The 19,734-nt window shown below is 51.8% G+C and overlaps 2 protein-coding genes across 2 annotated transcripts; both read right to left on the minus strand.

Moving 5' to 3' along the window:
* Positions 1-1,635: 1,635 nt before the first annotated feature.
* Positions 1,636-7,112, minus strand: LOC117194862 (probable cytochrome P450 12a5, mitochondrial). The gene is made up of 6 exons (XM_033399328.1): positions 7,007-7,112; positions 4,887-5,082; positions 3,482-3,536; positions 2,928-3,418; positions 2,422-2,869; positions 1,636-2,362 (listed from the first exon to the last, which is right to left on the minus strand). Exons 1-6 carry the CDS (start codon positions 7,110-7,112, stop codon positions 1,763-1,765), a joined length of 1,896 nt encoding a protein of 631 aa, XP_033255219.1. The 3' UTR covers positions 1,636-1,762.
* A 1,627-nt stretch (positions 7,113-8,739) lies between these two features.
* LOC117194670 lies at positions 8,740-17,880 on the minus strand. The gene is made up of 2 exons (XM_033399182.1): positions 17,212-17,880; positions 8,740-9,714 (listed from the first exon to the last, which is right to left on the minus strand). The coding sequence occupies exon 2, from the start codon at positions 9,659-9,661 to the stop codon at positions 9,023-9,025; it is 639 nt and encodes a 212-aa protein (XP_033255073.1). The 5' UTR covers positions 9,662-9,714; positions 17,212-17,880; the 3' UTR covers positions 8,740-9,022.
* Between the last annotated feature and the right edge of the window lie 1,854 nt (positions 17,881-19,734).

A 19,734-nucleotide genomic window follows, 5' to 3' on the forward strand; every position in this document is an offset into this window, starting at 1 on the left:
AGTTCTCCCATTCGCCAGCCATCAGCTCCAGTATGTTCTCGCCATAAACCAGAAACGGGCCATGCGATTGCACCTCATAGGCGTGCACCAGTTCAGTGATCTGCTGCTCAATCTTGGGCAGCTTCGAGGTGATGGCCTTGCGTTCCTTTCCCTCTTTAAGGAACTGGCCGCCACGATTGTTGAAACGATTCGGCTCGTTGGCCTTTGCCTCTAGAGCCTGCATGCGGGACCAAAGTTCTGCACGGCTTTCGTACAGATCGAAAATCTCCTTGTTGCACGTGTAGAAGCTCTTCAGATCATCCAGCTCCAGCTCGTGCAGCTCCAACAGGTCTTCGTTGTAATACTTATTGTAGTAGTTGGAGAAACGCTTGCGCTCCTGCTGGCTCTTGAGCGTTAGATCCCACCACTTGCTTATCTCGACGCGCAGCTGCTCGATGAACGTCTTGAGGTTCTGGCTGCGCAGTGCCTGGCAGCGCTGCAGCTCCGAATGGAGGATGTCATAGGTGCGCTGCGTATTCTCGGTGCACTCGCGCACTCGTCGCATGGCGCTCTCGTCCGTCTCCTGGAGGCGATCCCACAGCACAGCATGTCATGGATTTTGGAGCGCAGCTCCTGGATCTGCTCGGCATAACTGTTGCGCATCTGCCGCAGCCGCTCTAGTGTCTCTGGTGTTAGATTGTGGCTCAGATCGTTCAGTAGGCGATCCTCTGCATCGGTCTGGGGCATCAGCTCGAGCATCTTCATGTCATGCTTGATGGCCTTGCGCAGCTGGTCCAGCTCCGTCTGGCGCACTGCGCGCTGAGAGCGCAGGTTGTCGAGATGGTCGCGAAAGCCGTCCATCTCATCGGGCAGGGGCATCGGGTCCGCCAGTAGAGGGAGCGGCAGTGCGCCCAGCTCTTCGCTGAGCTGCTCCTGCTGGAGCAGCAGCTCCCCGATCTCCGCCCGACGTTTCGAGAGCTCCTCGCGCAGATGCTCAATGCTTTTGTCCAGCTTCAGCTGCCATATGATCAGTGGCACATCGTCGGGCCTCTGACCAATGTCCGTCTCATGGAGGAGTCGGGTAAGGTCGCTGGCCTCGGCTCGGAGTGCGGCTATGTCATCCAGGATGGCCGCCTGCTTCTCCCGCGACTCGGTCAGCAGATCCGTATAGAAATTATCCGCGTGCGCCTTGAGTTTGTGCAGAAAGTCCTCGCATGTCTTCGGCTCGAACATGAGGGACCACATTGAATGGAGCTGCTCCACATGATCGCCAGTCATCTCAAGGATCTCTCCCTTGATGGAGGTTGGGTCAACCATAGCCAATAGGAATGGGTCTTGTATTCGCGAATGGAAGGAATTTATGTTATGTGTGCAGGATTTCGATTGCACAATGTGTTGCTCAAGGAAAATGCCTCCGCACAGATAAGTGACGCCTCTCGTGTTGGCACAAATTCCACAATGAAAATTTTGTGTGCTTGATTTGCCTCACGCCTCAAAGCACAAAACAAGTGGATTCTGATTGACGTGCGGCCAAAAAAACACCTACTTTATATTGCAAATAAGTTCCTTCAAGGTTTTCCAGTTGTAAAGATAATTTAGGATGAGAAATGTGCTTACTGCCCGCAAACAAAGGGAAACATTCATAAATATACAACCTCGTATGCATATACATCAAATGTATTCTATTGTATATAGAAGATAGGAAAATAGAACGTGAATATGAGTATATCGAACACATTCGCTACGATGAAGACACCCGTCTAATATTGAATAATTGAACGGCTCAGTTGGCCAAATCCGTGAACTTGAACTTGAGCGGTATGTTGGGAAAGCTGATCAGTTCACTGCGGAAGGCTTTTTCCGTGGAGTGATTGAACTCGATGTTGAAGTTCCGAAGGAGCCGGGCGATGCCCAGCTCCAGCTCCATGTCCACGATGCGCTTTCCAACGCACATCCGGGGTCCAAATCCGAAGGGCAAGAACACAAACGGATTCTTTAGCTTCAAGTCATTTGCCGGGCATTGCCCGGTGGAGTCTGTGGCGTTACGAATCCAACGTTCTGGCAGGAACTCAGCAGCCTTGGGGAAGTGCTCCTCGCTTGATAGCAAGCTCAGGGGAATCATCGACACACAGGTACCAGCTGGCACTTGGTATCCACTCAAAACGCTATCCCGATTGAGAACTCGGGCATTCATAACAGCCAGCGGGTACATCCGATGCGACTCTTTGATGCTGGCACGCAAATAGGGAACGTTCTTCATGGATTCCTCCGTGAAATCCGAGTCCTTCTCGGGTAGTATCTTCATCACCTCCTCTCGGAGTATGGCCTGCTTTTCGGGATTCTTGGCAAGGCAGAGCATGACCCCTGTAAATGTGCTAGAGGTCTGAAAAAATATCGAATTATATCAATCTCTGATTATTACGTGATCTGCAGAGTACGTACGGTATCAACTCCGGCCATTAGCATGTCCATGGCCATGATTGTGGCCACCTTCTTGTCGACCTTGAGCAGCTTTTCCAGTACACTCTGCTCGTTCACAGGACGGACAACACCCTCTTTGGCTTCCTTCTCCAATCGCTCTACCGCCTCATCAATATATGCCGATATAATGTACAGAATGGTGTCGAGAATGTTCATCATTTTCATCAGTTTGGGCGTTTTGAACATGCGCCAGGCGGAGGGCTTCAGCTCCAGATCAGCAGATACTTTAAAGAAATCTTCCAAGAGGTGGAAAAGCTTTGTGGCTTCGATCCTTTTGTTCGACTCCTTCAGCAGTCCCAACTGCCTGTCCAATGCCACGACCGAGACTGACTCCAGGGTCCAGCGATTGATGGTGTCTATGAAGTTATCAGGAACCTCTAGAGTGCTGGCATCACGGATGGATTTAATGCTTTAAATGGAAAACAGTTTTTAAGTATTTAAAGAAACACATTTGTGGAATGGCCTACCGCTGCACAAATTCCTGATTGACCTGGGACATTTTCTTGTAGTAAAGCCTCGCGTTCTTGGGCTGCATGAGGACTGGATTTACAGCCGATCGAAAGTCGCCCCACGCCTTTCCTTGGGTGGGTGCGACGCCCTCGACGCCCTGAAAGAAATCCTTTCTGTGCGTCTGCCGATGGTACAAAAGAGCGTCGGCGCCAGGCCGATTTGGCCACGTGCCCTCGTGCCGGAATACTACCTCGAAGTCCTTGGGATTGTGTGTACTCAACATGGGAGGTCCTCCCATGATGCCTGGCACAACATGAATGCTGCCATAGTCTTCGCGCATGGCCATTATCAACTCCGCAAGGTCCTTGTTCTTATATTTACCCCCTGGCATGAACATTTTGGGAATCAGAGATATCAAATTGGCCCGAGGCACCTGCCTGAAGGGACGCGCCTGCTGCCACTCTGCATCGTCTCGGGTTAGAGCTGCAGCAGCTGTGGTCTGCCGGCGCTGGAAATGATCGCTATTGAGGCATTTTACATACCAAATCATTGCCAGCTTCTATCCTCTAGCCTGCTGTCCACTGAAAAAGACGGCCGCCACTTGCTTGTGAGCTACGGCAATTCCACTACGGACGCATTTTCAACATATTTTTGCCTTTTCTATGATCTTAACTCGTCCGCAACAAAAACTCAACTGAGGCGCAGAAAAGGCGATTTGGTAAAGTTCGCATAAATATTACGCAATGAAATCATTGCAGGAATTGATTAAAGAGATGAAAAATCATTCGTATAATCATAATATAAGTAATATGGAATTACTTTTGATGTGCAGGAATTAAAGTTCAGTTTATCGATATTTTAATAGCTATTCCATCGCCATGTTTAACGCACAAATGATTGTAACTTTTAAGGAAATCAATTTTCTATAGGATTTTTTTCCATTTTTTAAACGACGTCAAATATAATATACCCCACCATTCCCTAGAAAATGTTTGAGTATCATGATGACTTGCAAATATGATATCTAATCAGTTGCACAACTGATTAGAAATTTGCTGGTAAACAATTATATACAGGTTCTACAGCACTTACCAAGAGATATGAACACTTCAATTGTTGGGAAAGGTAAGCTTTCCATGTCAACAATTCAGAGCCTTATTGATGTTTATGTTTGTAGGTTTTACATGTTTAAAGGTAGGTCTGAAACAGGACCAATATCAAAACGTCGTTCATATGATAGCTATATAATGTGGTTCCTTATTGATTTTTATGTTTGTAGGTTCTACATGTTCAAAGGTAGATCCTCTTCCATGCCATTATCAATACTTCGTTCTCTATGATAGCTATTGATATTGTCGTTCCTTATATATGTTTATATTTGTAGGTTCTATCGATACTTCGTTTATATGTCATTCGATGTGCTCTGTTTAGACGAATGATCTGTGTATTCATGAAACTTAATGAGCTTCAAAACTGAGAGACTAGTTTGAATAGAAACAGGTATAAGATGGATAGACGGACATGGCTAAATCGACTTGCATATTCATCTAGGAATATAGTATTATGATTGGTCTGACTCTCAATGAAATGAAACAAATAAATCGCCATAATTATGGCATCAGATTTTTTGGCCAAATTTAATTTATTGGGCATGGAATGGTATACTGCCGAAAGTTTTGAGCCTGATAATAATATAAACAAGCTAATCTTTAGCGCTTTTTTATATCTTTTTTTTTTTTTTTTGGTTCGGTTGTCCTTCTTGAAGGTAATTTAATTTTTATTGGGCCAACATCGAAAATAAATGAAACAGAGATAAACAGATAAAGGTACAAAAAATAAAATCAAACATAAAACGCAAATAAAAATTCCAATAATCTCATCGTGGATTCGGCCACATGCGACTTTCACGTGGCGATGTGAGCTTCAATTGATTGCCAAATCGAGGCCTCTCCTCCTGATTGACCGCCTGCTTTGACGGTGTGTTGGCGGCCGACGCCACCGAATTGTGGTTTACGAGGACATGGCGAATTAGTGGCACAGCCACGCGATTGCGCTGATGCTGAGCCCCGCCGACGGGCAGCACTGAGGAGCGACTCGTGGGCACCAATTCTTCATAGGAGATCTTGGCTTCGCGGTCATTTTCAGTGGTCTCATCGGTCTCATCCGGCACCGCTGATTTTGTGCGTGGCTTCTTGTTCGAGCGTGTGCCAATGCTGCGTCTGCCCAATCCCCCGCTGCGACGCAATATGTTGTCCAGGACGCGGACCCGCTTTAGTGGCGACTTGGACGCCTTCAGCTGGCTGTTGGCCAGCCGCTGTGTGGTAGACGGCGACGGGCGTATCGAATTCAGAGAGCTTATGAGGCTGCGCTTGGCGTTGGGAGTCCGATACCCCGAAGAGCTGGCGGCTGCTGATGGATTCAGTCGCTTGTGCAGATTCCCAGTGCTCTTGGTCATATTGGGAGTGATCAGCTGGATTGTTGGGGTCTTGCGCAACGACATTGTCGAGGTCGACATTGAGGACATGTTCTGCAAAGTTCGGGGCGTGGGAGGGGCCGTTGAACCGGCAGTCGGCGGTGGCATCATCAATTTGCTGCTGCTGCCCGTCCTCGTGGTGGGCGGGGCCTTCTTGCGGGCCGAGCTCTGCTTGGCCTGCCGATAGTTCTCCCATTCGCCAGCCATCAGCTCCAGTATGTTCTCGCCATAAACCAGAAACGGGCCATGCGATTGCACCTCATAGGCGTGCACCAGTTCAGTGATCTGCTGCTCAATCTTGGGCAGCTTCGAGGTGATGGCCTTGCGTTCCTTTTCCTCTTTAAGGAGCTGGCCGCCACGATTGTTGAAACAATTCGGCTCGTTGGCCTTTGCCTCTAGAGCCTGCATGCGGGACCAAAGTTCTGCACGGCTCTCGTACAGATCGAAAATCTCCTTGTTGCACGTGTAGAAGCTCTTCAGATCATCCAGCTCCATCTCGTGCAGCTCCAACAGGTCTTCGTTGTAATACTTATTGTAGTAGTTGGAGAAACGCTTGCGCTCCTGCTGGCTCTTGAGCGTTAGATCCCACCACTTGCTTATCTCGACGCGCAGCTGCTCGATGAACGTCTTGAGGTTCTGGCTGCGCAGTGCCAGGCAGCGCTGCAGCTCCGAATGGAGGATGTCATAGGTGCGCTGCGTATTCTCGGTGCACTCGCGCACTCGTCGCATGGCGCTCTCGTCCGTCTCCTGGAGGCGATCCCACAGCACGTAGATCTTCTCGCGCATGTCATGGATTTTGGAGCGCAGCTCCTGGATCTGCTCGGCATAACTGTTGCGCATCTGCCGCAGCCGCTCTAGTGTCTCTGGTGTTAGATTGTGGCTCAGATCGTTCAGTAGGCCGTCCATCTCATCGGGCAGGGGCAGCGGGTCCGCCAGTAGAGGGCGCGGCAGTGCGCCCAGCTCTTCGCAGAGCTGCTCCTGCTGGAGCAGCAGCTCCCCGATCTCCGCCCGACGTTTCGAGAGCTCCTCGCGCAGATGCTCAATGTTTTTGTCCAGCTTCAGCTGGACCGTCTCATGGAGGAGTCGGGTGAGGTCGCTGGCCTCGGCTCGGAGTGCGGCTATGTCATCCAGGATGGCCGCCTGCTTCTCCCGCGACTCGGTCAGCAGATCCGTATAGAAATTATCCGCGTGCGCCTTGAGTTTGTGCAGAAAGTCCTCGCATGACTTCGGCTCGAACATGACGGACCACATTGAATGGAGCTGCTCCACATGCTCGCCAGTCATCTCAAGGATCTCTCCCTTGATGGAGGCTGGGTCAACCATAGCCAATAGGAATGGGTCTTGTATTCGCGAATGGAAGGAATTTATGTGATGTGTGCAGGATTTCGATTGCACAATGTGTTGCTCAAGGAAAATGCCTCCGCACAGATAAGTGACGCCTCTCGTGTTGGCACAAATTGCACAATGAAAATTTTGTGTGCTTGATTTGCCTCATGCCTCAAAGCACAAAACAAGTTGATTCTGATTGACGTGCGGCCAAAAAAACACCTACTTTATATTGCAAATAAGTTCCTTCAAGGTTTTCCAGTTGTAAAGATAATTTAGGATGAGAAATGTGTTTACTGTTGGGCGAATTGATCAGGGAGGAGCGGAAAGCGTTCTCCGTGGGATGATTGAACTCGATGCTAAAGTTCCGAATGAGTCGAGCGATGCCCAGCTCCAGCTCCATGTCCACGATGCGCTTTCCAACGCACATCCGGGGTCCAAATCCGAAGGGCAAGAACACAAACGGATTCTTCAGCTTCAAGTCATTTGCCGGGCATTGCCCGTTGGAGTCTGTGGCGTTACGAATTCAACGCTCTGGCAAGAACTCAGCAGCCTTGGGGAAGTGCTCCTCGCTTGATAGCAAGCTCAGGGGAACCATCGACACACAGGTACCAGCTGGCACTTGGTATCCGCTCAAAACGCTGTCCCGATTGAGAAATCGGACATTGCCGATGACCAAAGGATAGATCCGTTGTGACTCTTTGATGCAGGCACGTAGATAGGGAACGTTCTTCATCGATGCCTCAGTGAATTCGGAGTCCTTCTCGGGTAGAACCTTCATCACCTCTTCTCGGAGTACGGCCTGCTTCTTTGAAGAACATGTCCTCAATGTCGACCTCGACAATGTCGTTGCGCAAGACCCCAACAATCCAGCTGATCACTCCCAATATGACCAAGAGCACTGGGAATCTGCACAAGCGACTGAATCCATCAGCAGCCGCGAGCTCTTCGGGGTATCGGACTCCCAACGCCAAGCGCAGCCTCATGAGCTCTCTGAATTCGATACGCCCGTCGCCGTCTACCGCACAGCGGCTGGCCAACAGCCAGCTGAAGGCGTCCAAGTCGCCACTAAAACGGGTCCGCGTCCTGGACAACATATTGCGTCGCAGCGGGGGATTGGGCAGACGCAGCATTGGCACACGCTCGAACAAGAAGCCACGCACAAAATCAGCGGTGCCGGATACAAGATCGCCCAGCGATTCCGAGTATATGACCGATGAGACCACTGAAAATTATTGGGCGATCTACTACCCGTAGATGGGGCACCTAACGCGCACATAGACCTGAATGTTTTGATTCGATTTGCGTGCCTGCTGCTGCTGAAGTTGCAGGCGTACGTTGTTCGATGTGTCCATTTTACAGCACAAAACTCAAAATTCACTTTTTAGCGCGTAAAAATGATGCCTACAACACTCGCCTTACACCTTCTGCTCTCGACTTTTTCATTGTCAACGGGATTGCGCAAAACAAGCTGTCAGTCGAAACTAAATATGAACTCTCCTCGGATCACCTGCCAATTGTAGCATCAGTGCATCATTCTTCTCAAATCAAAACTATGAAGCAACAAATTCTCCCTCGAGGCTCTTGCGTTGAAGTATTTCAAGCCGAACTAGATAGTAGAATCAACCTCAACACGGAAATAAAAAGTCCCGATGATATAGAAGATGCAATCTCGATATTTATGAGAAACGTAATATTGGCTGCATCTGAAATATTTTTGTAGCAGTGACATATCACAGAAGTCTGGATCCAAAACATCGTTGCTCTAGCTTTTATAGTCTTTGAGCACTAGGCGCTGAAGGGGACGGACGGACGGACGGACGGACGGACGGACGGACAGACGGACAGACGGACAGACGGACAGACAGACAGGGTTCAATCGACTCGGCTATTGATGCTGATCAAGAATATATATACTTGATGGGGTCGGAAACGATTCCTTCTGGACGTTACACACATCCACTTTTACCACAAATCTAATATACCCCAATTCTCATTTTGAGTATCGGGTATAATAAAAAGGCCTACTGTTTTGGGGTTTCTTAGCTTATTTCTTACTTTAATGGGTGAAAATAAGGATTCATTGTTGTTTGTCTTGGTAATACTAATAATAATAGAAGTAATAAAATCGGATAATAGTGATAATGAACTGAGATAATAATGAAATTAGATAACAAGCCGTCGGGGCGATCCCTTCAGGGGATGGTGTCGTGGTCAGTGTTGTGGAGGCTTATGCCTTCACACTCCCTTCCTACTTCGGGGTGGGGCGCGGTGAATGCGCACCAAATTTCCGCTGATGCATACGCGGAAGCGTTAGCCGTCGTGGTGTTCTAGGCTGCGAATCCGGCTGCGCCCGTGACGCGCCGCGTTTGCCTGAGCGCTGGCGCCTTCCAGCAGGCTTTGCGGGATGCGGCGGTCAGGCGTGCTTACCCGCCAGGCGACTGGGGCGATTGGCCATTCCTGCTCCTCCTGCAGCGCGTTTAGCTCGGGCATCTCCTCGAACGCTGTGAGCAGTCCGCCCACTTCTGCCTCTTTCAAGCCCAATGACAGGTCGCTGTCCTCCTTTGGTTGGCTCGGGTTTCCTGGTTCGGCCTCTCCGGCCGTGCAGCTCGTCGGTTCCGGGTTCGGGGCGTTGTGGTCGGTGGGAACTGGCGATAGCCACTTCATTGGTGCGTGGTCCAGCGGCTGCCAATCGGGATTCTCCCTTCTTTCCGGGGCTGCCACCTCCTCCTGCGCGTCCCACTCGTGCAGTCTGGCGTGCCACCCGTCGTCCCAGCTGGTGTCCGGGATCGGGCCGTTTGGGTTCTCCTGTTGATGGTCCATGCTGTGTGGTGTTGCCCGGTTCTGCTTGCGGGGTCGGGGAGTGGTGTCTTGCTTGTGGTTGGCTGGTCGTGGAAGGTGGTTGCCTTGAGCTGGGCGGCGACGCACCCCTAGGATGCCCCTCCGTGCCATCCTCTGCCTCTAGAGGCTGTGCGTCGCTCGTCCTTGGGTTGTCCATGTCGGATCTGGTGGGGGGAAGAAACCTTGTTTGGTTAGAACCTGACCTGTGCCACTGATGTGCCCTGTGCCCTGGGTTTCCCTGATCGGTGCATTTTCTAGTTTCTGGCTATTTCTTACTCTAATCCCTTAAGGGGAGTTAAGCTATCTTACTGCGTGTGTACGCGGTTGTTTCTTGTGGGGCGAGGACATTACGGCAGCGCACTACCATAAGTGGCCCTCATGAACTCGCGGTTTTCCTGGTGCTGGGGTCGTCCTCATCGTTGTCTTCTTCGTTTTCGCTGGTGAGTGTGTGCTCGTTGTCGTGGTAGGCCTTGAGGTCGGCTAGTCCGGCCGTTCGTCGTTGTCTTCCTGGATGCTTCTGGAGTCGTGCTATGGTGGGAGAAATAAATTTAATTATTTGTAAGGCCCCTCATATTTGGGAGCCAGTTTGGCAGCGAAGTTGTCCGCCGCTTTGGACAGGTGATGTTGGCGTAGCATCACGAGCGTCCCGATCGTGGGTCTCCATTCGCGTCGACGTAGGTTGTAGGTCCTGCTCTGCGTCTGTGATGCCTGCTGGGTATTTTCTTGTACGATGGCGAAGATTTGCTTGAGTCGCTTGGCCTTGTTGGTTGGGGTCTCTGTCACTTCGCCTAGTCTCTTCGTACAAGGCTCCAGGCAACCGAGGTTCCCGGCCGAGTACGATGAATGCTGGGCTGAAGCCTGTGGTGTCCGATGTGCTGCTGTTGATGGCTAGGCTGAGTTCGGGCAGCAGCTCGTCCCATGTCCGCTGGTCTCCATCGATGTACTGGGCGATCATGGTTTTGATCGTCCTGTTGGCTCGTTCCGTGGGGTTTTGTTGTGGCGTATAGGGCGCCGTATACTCCAATTCCATGCCTGCTAGTTTGCAGAACTTTCGGAAGGAGCGACTTGTGAATTGGGTCCCGTTGTCGCATACGAATTTCCGTGGGGTTCCGAAGCGGCTCAGGATCCGTTCCCGGAAAGCGGTCTCCAGTAGTGCGGTGGTGGCCTTGCGTAGTGGGACCAACTCCGCCCACTTGCTGAAGGCGTCGAAGAACACCAGCAACATAGTATTGCCGTGTTTGGATCGGGGCAATGGTCCAATGAAGTCGGCGCAGTCGATGTCCAGTGGTTCTTGGGCTTGGCGGGTGTGCAACGTCCCTCCTTGTTTGGTTTGACTCACCTTGTACTGCTGGCACTTGGTGCACTGCTGGATATATCGGGCGATATCTCGGTGCAGTCCGGGCCAGTAGTACCTCTGGGCTATTCGTGTCGCTGTCTTCCTGATTCCGAGGTGTCCTGCTGTCGGATGGCCGTGGCACTCTTCCAGCACGCGGCGGCGGTGGTCCCTGTGGACACATAGTTTCCATTTGATAGGGTCTTCTTCGCTGGTTCTGCTGCTGGCTCGTTTGTATATTTGGTCGCTCTCGATGATGAACTCCGGGTGTGCTTCCGGCTGTTCCTGGATCCGCTTGCGGAGCATCTGCAGCCAGGGGCAGGGGCAAGGCTCCCGGTCTTCGTCCGCTCGCTGCAGGGTTTCTACTGGTTGTCGTGAGAGGGCGTCAGCCACAACGTTCTGGTTTCCTCGGCGGTAGTGGATGTCAAACCGATATTGCTGGAGCTCCAAGGCCCAGCGGGCGATGCGTCCCGTTGGATTATCGATGGAGTTCAACCACTTCAAGGCGAGGTGATCCGTGATTACATCGAAGTGGTATCCTTCCAGAAAGCATCGGAACTTCCGGATTGCCCAGACTATGGCAAGGCACTCTTTCTCGGTGGCCGAGTAGTTTTCCTCTGCCTTGAGTAGTCGACGGCTTGCGTAGGCGATGACTCTTTCTGCTCCGTCGATCTGTTGTGTCAATACTGCTCCGAGGCCATACGAACTGGCGTCCGTTTGGAGTACGAATCGCTCGGCGAAGTCGGCGCATGCCAGGACTGGTGCTTGCGTGAGTTTTTCCTTGAGAGTCTCGAACGCCTGATGTTGTTCGTCTGTCCACTCCCACTTTTGATCCTTTTTCAGCAGGTTGGTCATGGGCTGGACCACCGTGGCGAAGTTGGGGACGAAACGTCGGTACCAGGATGCCATCCCGATGCAGCGTCGCAGTTCTTTCAGTGTGGTGGGCGGTGCTAGTTTCTGGACTGCGCTGACCTTGTCTGGGTCCGTGTGGATGCCTTGTTCGCTGATGGCATGGCCGAGGTAGACTAAACTCTTCCTGAAGAAACTACACTTGTTTCTGTTCAGTCGGAGGTTCGCCTCTCGCAGCCTCCTGAAAACCTCGCGAAGGTGGACGATGTGTTCTTCTAGCGTGGCTCCGATGACGATGATATCGTCGAGATACGCGAACGCGTATGGCTCCAGGGTGGGTCCGATGACGCTGTCCAACGCTCGCTGGAACGTCGCTGGAGCTGAGTGCAGGCCGAAAGGCATGACCTTCCACTGGAAGACTCCTCTGCCGGGGACGGTAAATGCTGTTGCCTCTCTGCTGCCCTCGGCCACCGGGATCTGCCAGTATCCGTTTGTGAGGTCCAGCGTGGAGATGTAGCGAGCGTGGCGAAGTCTCTCGAGAATGTGGTTAATCCGTGGCAGCGGATATGCGTCCGGCACCGAGCGGGCATTTAGTTGGCGATAATCCACGCACATTCGCAATTCTCCGGTCTTCTTTCCTACCAAGACGATTGGGGCGCTGTGGGGACTGTGGGATGGCTCGATCCTTCCGTCCCGTAGCAGCTCGTCCACCTGCGCGTTGATGATCTTCTGCATGGCCGGGTTCTTCGGGAAATAGCGCTGCTTCACGGGCCTGTCGTCTCGCATTGTTATCGTGTGTTCGGCGATGTGGGAGACTCCAGCTAGTCCGTCGAATTTCGACAGTTCTTCTTCCAGAAACTTGCCTGCCCACGGCGTGGGGGGTGGTTCGGGGTCTGGGTCTTGCTGCCACGGCGATAGGTCCTCCAGTTCCAGGGCGGTAATGGCGGCCAAGATCGCATTCTCGTAGTCATCCGAGTCGGCTGGGCGAAACGGGTTTCGTTCCCGGGCTATTTCGGCGTCGGCTAATGGCTGCAGTTGGTAGTCCGTCGTCGAAGTCTCTCTGGTCTCGTCCTGTGGTGTCGGGGTTCGTGGCTGGCGTGATGTCTGTCGTGCTGGGTTACTCCGTGGTGACTCCCGGTTCGATGAGCTGGCCCTGGAGTGGTCCCGCGGGGCCGCAGCTATCTTTGCTGGAGTATTCTGGTGATTCATGGGTGCTGTTGCTGACTCCCGGTTCGATGAGCTGGCCCTGGGTTGGTCCAGCGGCGCCGAAGCTATCTCTGCCGAAGTTTTCTGCTTTCTGCTGTGTCCTGTTGGTGACTCCTGGTTCGACGAGCTGGCCCTGGATTGATCCAGTGGAGCCGGAGCTGTCTCTGCCCAAGTCCCTTGCTTCCTGCTGTGTCCTGTTAGTGACTCCTGGTTCGACGAGCTGGCCCTGGATTGATCCAGTGGAGCCGTAGCTGTCTCTGCCCAAGTCCCTTGCTTCCTGCTGTGTCCTGTTGGTGACTCCTGGTTTGACGAGCTGGCCCTGGATTGATCCAGTGGAGCCGTAGCTGTCTCTGCCCAAGTCCTTTGTGTCCTGCGGTGTCCTGTTGGTGACTCCTGGTTCGACGAGCTGGCCCTGGATTGATCCAGTGGAGCCGTAGCTGTCTCTGCCCAAGTCCTTTGTTTCCTGCTGTGTCCTGTTGGTGACTCCTGGTTCGACGAGCTGGCCCTGGATTGATCCAGTGGAGCCGGAGCTGTCTCTGCCCAAGTCCTTTGTTTCCTGCTGTGTCCTGTTGTTGACTCCTGGTTCGACGAGCTGGCCCTGGATTGATCGAGTGGAGCCGTAGCTGTCTCTGCCCAAGACTTTTTGTTGCGTTGTCCTGTTGGTGTCGGGGTTCGTGCTGGGGAACTGGCCATGGTTGGTTCCATCGGTGTCGCAGTTCTTTCCGTCGTAGCTTTCTTCGTGTCCTGTTGTGGTGGCGTAGTCCTGGGGTTGTTGCTTGATCTTGTCTGGTAGGGCTTTGTTGTCACTGGGGTTGGATGGTTCGTGGTTGGCTGTGGGGTGTTGGTCTGCGGCTGGTCTCGGATGGCAGTGGAGTCCGCAAACGTGACAGACCGTGGGCGAGGCTGGGCGGTGCATGATGGTATCGTCCCGGCGGGTTTCTGCTGCAACTTCAGCTGTAGATATGCCCGTCCGCAATGGATCCTTGCGCGGATGCCACAGAGGAAGTCGAGCCCCAAGATGAAGTCGTCTAATACCGTGGGGAGTATAAGAAGAGAAACCTGTGTTTCTTGTTGATCCAGGCGCACGGTGACTGCTATCGCTTGGTTGATCTCCTTCCTGGTTCCATCTGCCAGGCGGATCCTGGTCCTCACCTCTCGCCTGTTCTCGGTCGTCCCTATCTCCTTCGCCAGCCGCTCACTGATGAAGGATCGTGTGGCTCCCGTGTCGAGGGTGGCCGCAAATGCTCTCCCATTGATGTCCACCAGGGCAGTGATCCTTCCTCCGGTCATGCTTAATGGGTGGGTTTCTCCTAATCCTGGGTGCGCGCCTCCGTCCATGTCCCAGTTGGGCGGAGACCCGACCCGTTTTCGACGCTGGTTTCCGGCAGCAGTTGATGGTCCGGACCCCTCGGTGGCCACATTCCCAACAGAACAGCTTCTGTCGGTTTGTGCACGCACCACTGAAATGGCCGTTTTCCCCACAGTTCCGGCAGGCTCGTTGTACATCGATCGCTTGCTCTTCCTCCTGGCCGATTCCTCGGTTGGCGATCTCGGTTTTCCCGGGCGTCTCGTGTGTGTTGCCCCGTTGGGGGTTGGTTCCACTGCCGGTATCGGCGGCACGGGGTCGATGGTTCTGCGTGGTCCCGATGCTGCGGAGTGCGTCTCGGTCCCGCGCGGTTTCGTAGGCCGAGACGAGCTGGGTCAATTCTGTGAGTGATCGGAAATCTTGTCTGCGCGTGTACATTTGATACTCCGGACGGAGATTTTTGTATATCCGCTCGAGTTCCTGTTCCCGAGTATACTGGGCTCGTTGCATCATCAGACGCAACTCGATAAGTTAATCCCGGAAGGATTCCTTGGGCTTCTGTTCCCGACTTCGTATGGTGTCTTCCAGCCGCTGGAAGTATCTGGGGGGCAGGAAGAATTCTAGGAATTCTTTCCGAAAGTCTGTCCAATTCTGTCACTGCATCTGAAAAGTTCGGAACCATCCTTCGGCCTTACCTGTAAGGAGACCGGAGATGGCTCGCGGCAACTGCTCTGGGCTCCCGCCGTATGATTCCACTCGCTCCTCGAGCCTTTAGATGAACGCTAGTGGGTCCGCGTGGCCGTCGAAAGTAAATCCCCATTTTCGGAGTTTGTCCGCCAGTAACGAGTACGAGATCTCACCCCTCCGGGGCGTGAGACCCGATGTCCCTGAGGAAGACGTGGCTCCTTCCGTGGTTGTCTGGTGGCTAGGCGTGGCCAGGGGTCCAGCGGTAGTGGGTACTGGCGCGTGGTTCTTGCTGGACGCCTCTGGTCTGGTTCCTTGGAGTGGTCCTTGGGCAGCTCGTTGTGGTTGATCGTCCTGGGCGGCCGGTGTCTCGGTTGCTGACTCGCGGTATCCGTGGGTGGATCCTTGGCTCGTGCTGGGCAGCTCGGGTACAATTAATCGCAGTTTTGGTCCCTCCTTGCTGTCTTCCATCTTCGTCCGGCTCTCTGGCCCGGGTGACGTGGCTGGACTCCGGTGGTCCCTGGGGCTCGGTATGTTCCCAAAGTGCGTAGCCAAGTCGTCCAGCCTTGCCTGCACGCCTGCCCAGGGCGTGCGATGAATGCGGTGATCCGGCTCCGTAGGTCCTCTACAGTCCCAGTTTCTCCTAGTCCAAACTCCTTAGCTAGGCTCTGAAGCTTGTGCTTACTGCGGGACGCTATCGAGCGGATGTTCATCCTGATCCTGGTACACTAATAGGGACACCGGTACGAGTCCTTATCAGCACGCTACTGGGTCTGGGGCTTCTGTACTAGGATACGCGGCACTGGGTGGAGAGTCCTGTTCGAAGGACACGCGGCACGGTACTGGATCGGTGATCCTATACTAGGATACACGGCACTGGGGTGGGGGATCCTGTTCAAAGGGCACGCGGCACGGTACTAGATCGGTGATCCTGTACTAGGATACACAGCACTGGGTTGGATGATCCTGTCGAAGGATACGTGGCGCGGTACAGGGAAAGGTTCTGTCTGACTGCTCGGTGGTAACTGTGTGACTGCTCGGTAACAACTACCTGACTGCCCGGTAATGACTGTCTGACTGCTCGGTAACCACTGTCTCACTGCTCGGTAACAACCGCCTGACTGCTCGGTAATGACTGTCTGACTGCTCGGTAACAACTGTCCTGACCGGTGTTCCTGCTCCGCCTTATATTGGCCGTGGCCATGGCTTTGTGGCCGAGGGCTCCTCTGCCATGTAGCTGCTCCTCTGCGATCGCCGGCTGTCCCTCGCTGCTCCGTTGTTCTACCGCTGCTTCGCTGCTTGGCTGCTTGGCTGCTCTGTCACTGCTTGGCTGCTCTGTCACTGTCTCGCTGCTCTGTCACTGCCTCGCTGCTCTGTCACTGCCTCGGTGCTCTGTCGCTGCGCCTTCTCCGCTCTGCCGCTGCCACGTTGCTCTGCCGCTGCTGCTTCTCCGCTCTGCAGCTGCTGCTTTGCTGCTCTGCCGCTGCGCCGCTGCTGCTGCTTTGCTACTCTGTCGCTGGTGCCGCTTTGTCGCCGTCGCGTGCCAAAGTTTTAGGCGCCGTCCGCGGCCATTTTCTCCCGGCACGCGGTGCTGTGTCTTCGGCGTCTCTCCCCGTCTCTTTCTGTCGCATAGGTGGCTGGCCGCGTGGTTTTTCGCGTCTCTCCCCGTCTCTTTCTGCCTCGTAGGTGGCTGGCTGCGTGGTTTTTTTTTTCCGCGTTTTTTTCTCCGGCGCGTCTGGGACACGTGCCGGCGGCTGTTGCTTGGGGGGTATTAGAGAAAGCAGCCTCAGCTGTACATAAGTCGAGGGACTCGCATGATCCACGACTCACATCTGCGTCGCCGGGTCCCCCGGGCGAGGGTGTAGGAGAGGGAACCCAGCTTTGCGAATGCCGCGTGAATCCACGACTCACATCCAGCATCGCCGGGTCCCCAGGGGAGAAAGGGAGAGGGAAAACCCAGCTTGGTGAATGCCGCATGAATCCACGACTCACATCCACTTCGCCGGGCCTCCCGGGAAAAGGGAAGAGAGGGGGAGGGGGGTGAGTGACTCCTACGGGCGAATGTTCTGAGACAGAGATTGGGTTGAGGTTGGTGTCTTTATTATTTTCGGATCATTTCCCTACTTAAAATCCCGCGCCTGCAGCGGGGAAATAAACGCCAAAAAAAATATCATAAACAACATGTGGGCATAGATATGTAAAGAAACTGCGGGAATGTTCTGCTTATACCTGCCTACTGCACCGATCTATCCCCCCAGAGCTCACATACGTGAGGTGGCTCACCCTTGTGTCCCTTCTTTGGGTCCTGTTCTCCCACGGCGGGTCCTCGTCACTTCGGTGGCTTCCTTTGCACACCGCGTGGGTGCGGTCACAGCTGGTTTTATTCACCGCGTGCGGGCGAACACGGCTTATTGCGTACACGGCGCGGTCACGGCTAGTTTTTCACATCTATTTTGGCTTCCGCCGCACAACCGGTCTGGCTCAGCCCTCCGAGATCACTCCCGAGCTTGGCTCGCGCTGGACCGTGCCAGGCCTCGGCTTTTCTTTTTCGCAGCTTCTCTGCCGCTTCGCTGCTGCGCCGCCTTCGGCTGCCGGCCTAGGCTGCGTGGGTGTATGGCTGCGTGTGTGTATTGCCTGCTTCGCCGTCGGCTCTTTTCCTCGGCTGCGTGGGCGTAAGACCGATCGGCGGCGTCTCTGCCGCTTCGCTCTCTTTCATGTTGTCTCTTTTCGTCTGCGTATAGCCGTTCTCTTCCTTGCGTTGGCTGCGTGGGCGTAAGAGCGTATCTCTTTCGGGTTGGTTCTCTTCGCTTTCGTATAGCCGTGGTGTGCGTCTCTCTTCGCTGCGTGGCCGTAGTGTGCGTCTCTCTTACGTGTTGCTTCTCTTAGTTCTAATAAGTAAAAAGGCCTACTGTTTTGGGGTTTCTTAGCCTATTTCTTACTTTAATGGGTGAAAATAAGTATTCATTTTTGTTTGTCTTGGTAATACTTATAATAATAGAAGTAATAAAATCGGAAAATAGTGATAATGAACTGAGATAATAATGAAATTAGATAACAAACCGTCGGGGCGGTCCCTTCAGGGGATGGTGTCGTGGTCAGTGTTGTGGAGGCTTATGCCTTCACAAGCCAAAAGGAACAAATCAATTTGCAGTGGCTACGCAGCGCCCGACGTCACGCTCAGACTGATTTTCTGTAGAGGCGTCTGCCGGAGGAGAGCCATACTGACTTGGTATCGGGTATAACTGTAGAGTTGCGGTGTCCGCAGCAACTCACAACGTTCCCCCTCGTCTATGATTCTGCGTTATTAGTTTAGTTTTTTTTTTAGTTTTGCCGCATGGTTTGCATAAATTTCCATTTGGATTTCCATTGCCATTGCCATTAACTGCCTCGTTAGCTAGCCCCTTAGACCCATCAACTTTTGATTGATTTGATCCGATACGCTACGCTCCTCAGCTTAGCTAAAGATTAATTTATAAAACAAAAGATATACAAAAAGGGTAACAAAAGAGTAACGAACAAGATTAAGAACCATTAACCATAATATGTGCGTAAACAACACACACATTTTGAACCGAATCATATCAAATGCAAAAAAAAACAAAACGAAAACAGAAAACCAATTAAAGATAATAAAACTATTATAACGAAAAGAAAAAGAAATGAAAATTCAAGAATGCATAAATCTAACATTTGCAATTACAAAATATTTACTCTGGTACAAAATGGTACATACAGTAAAGATATTCGTTTCTACAATATTTACTGTCTATATAACCATTATATACTACTTACTTACTGACAACAAATTATTAAGGGTTTTGTTCAATTTCATTATTCGTATGTTTATAAAAACAATTTCAGACTAACTTAAACTTACAGTCTGCTCTGAATACGGGTTAAATGCTAGTGATGTGCTAGTTGATTATTACTCGTACAATAAATACTATAGCTTAGAGCCATCCTGCGTCCCTGGTCACCGGTGGATCAAACCTTCAGAACAACAAAATCAATCAAACAACAACAATCAATTCAAAAATCAATCAAACAACAAACAAAAATTGAACACTACAGCTAAAAATCTTGTACAGGCTTCTACTGCTGAAAATCTTGTACAGGCTGAAATATTCTACATTCTACAGCTGAAAATCTTGTACAGGCTGAAAATATTCTACATTCTGTAAGATATGAATATTAGTTTATAAGATTTGAATATTAGTTTAAGATTTACTCATCGATAGTATTATAAGAAATACCAATGTACTCGATATATCGATACTTGTCCTCGACAAGTATCGATATGCCAACACACATTCATTCGAATACGCCGATCAAGAAAAAAGAACATATAATAAAACCGTGCTATTAAAAGTTTACATATCAGGTGTGGGGTTTACCCAAAAAAAAAAAAAAAAAGCGATGAACAATGCAGACATAAGAGCGAAAACCAAAAGTGAACTTAGCGACATATTGCGTAGCGACATAACGTATATATTGATCAAGATGCCAACATACACCAATTACGTACAGCAGTGAAAAAAATCATGGAAGACACGCATGAGCTAGGAAATACGGCGCCAAGCGCAGACGAGACTATGCAGGCAGACATTTTTGCAGTCCCGGTTGAGCGCGAGATAGATAGAGACAACCGTAGTGCACAACACGCAGTAAAAGCGGCGCCAGAAGAATATGGTGAAAATGTGCAGAAGGCTCGAGAAGCATTCATGCCGCGACAAGACAACGCTTGTTCGAAATTGACCATGCGATCAGATGAATACGAAGAAGAATCGCGCCGTTTGCAGCAGTTGG

The sequence above is a fragment of the Drosophila miranda genome (genome assembly GCF_003369915.1).
Source record: "Drosophila miranda strain MSH22 chromosome Y unlocalized genomic scaffold, D.miranda_PacBio2.1 Contig_Y3_pilon, whole genome shotgun sequence".
Taxonomy (NCBI): domain Eukaryota; kingdom Metazoa; phylum Arthropoda; class Insecta; order Diptera; family Drosophilidae; genus Drosophila; species Drosophila miranda.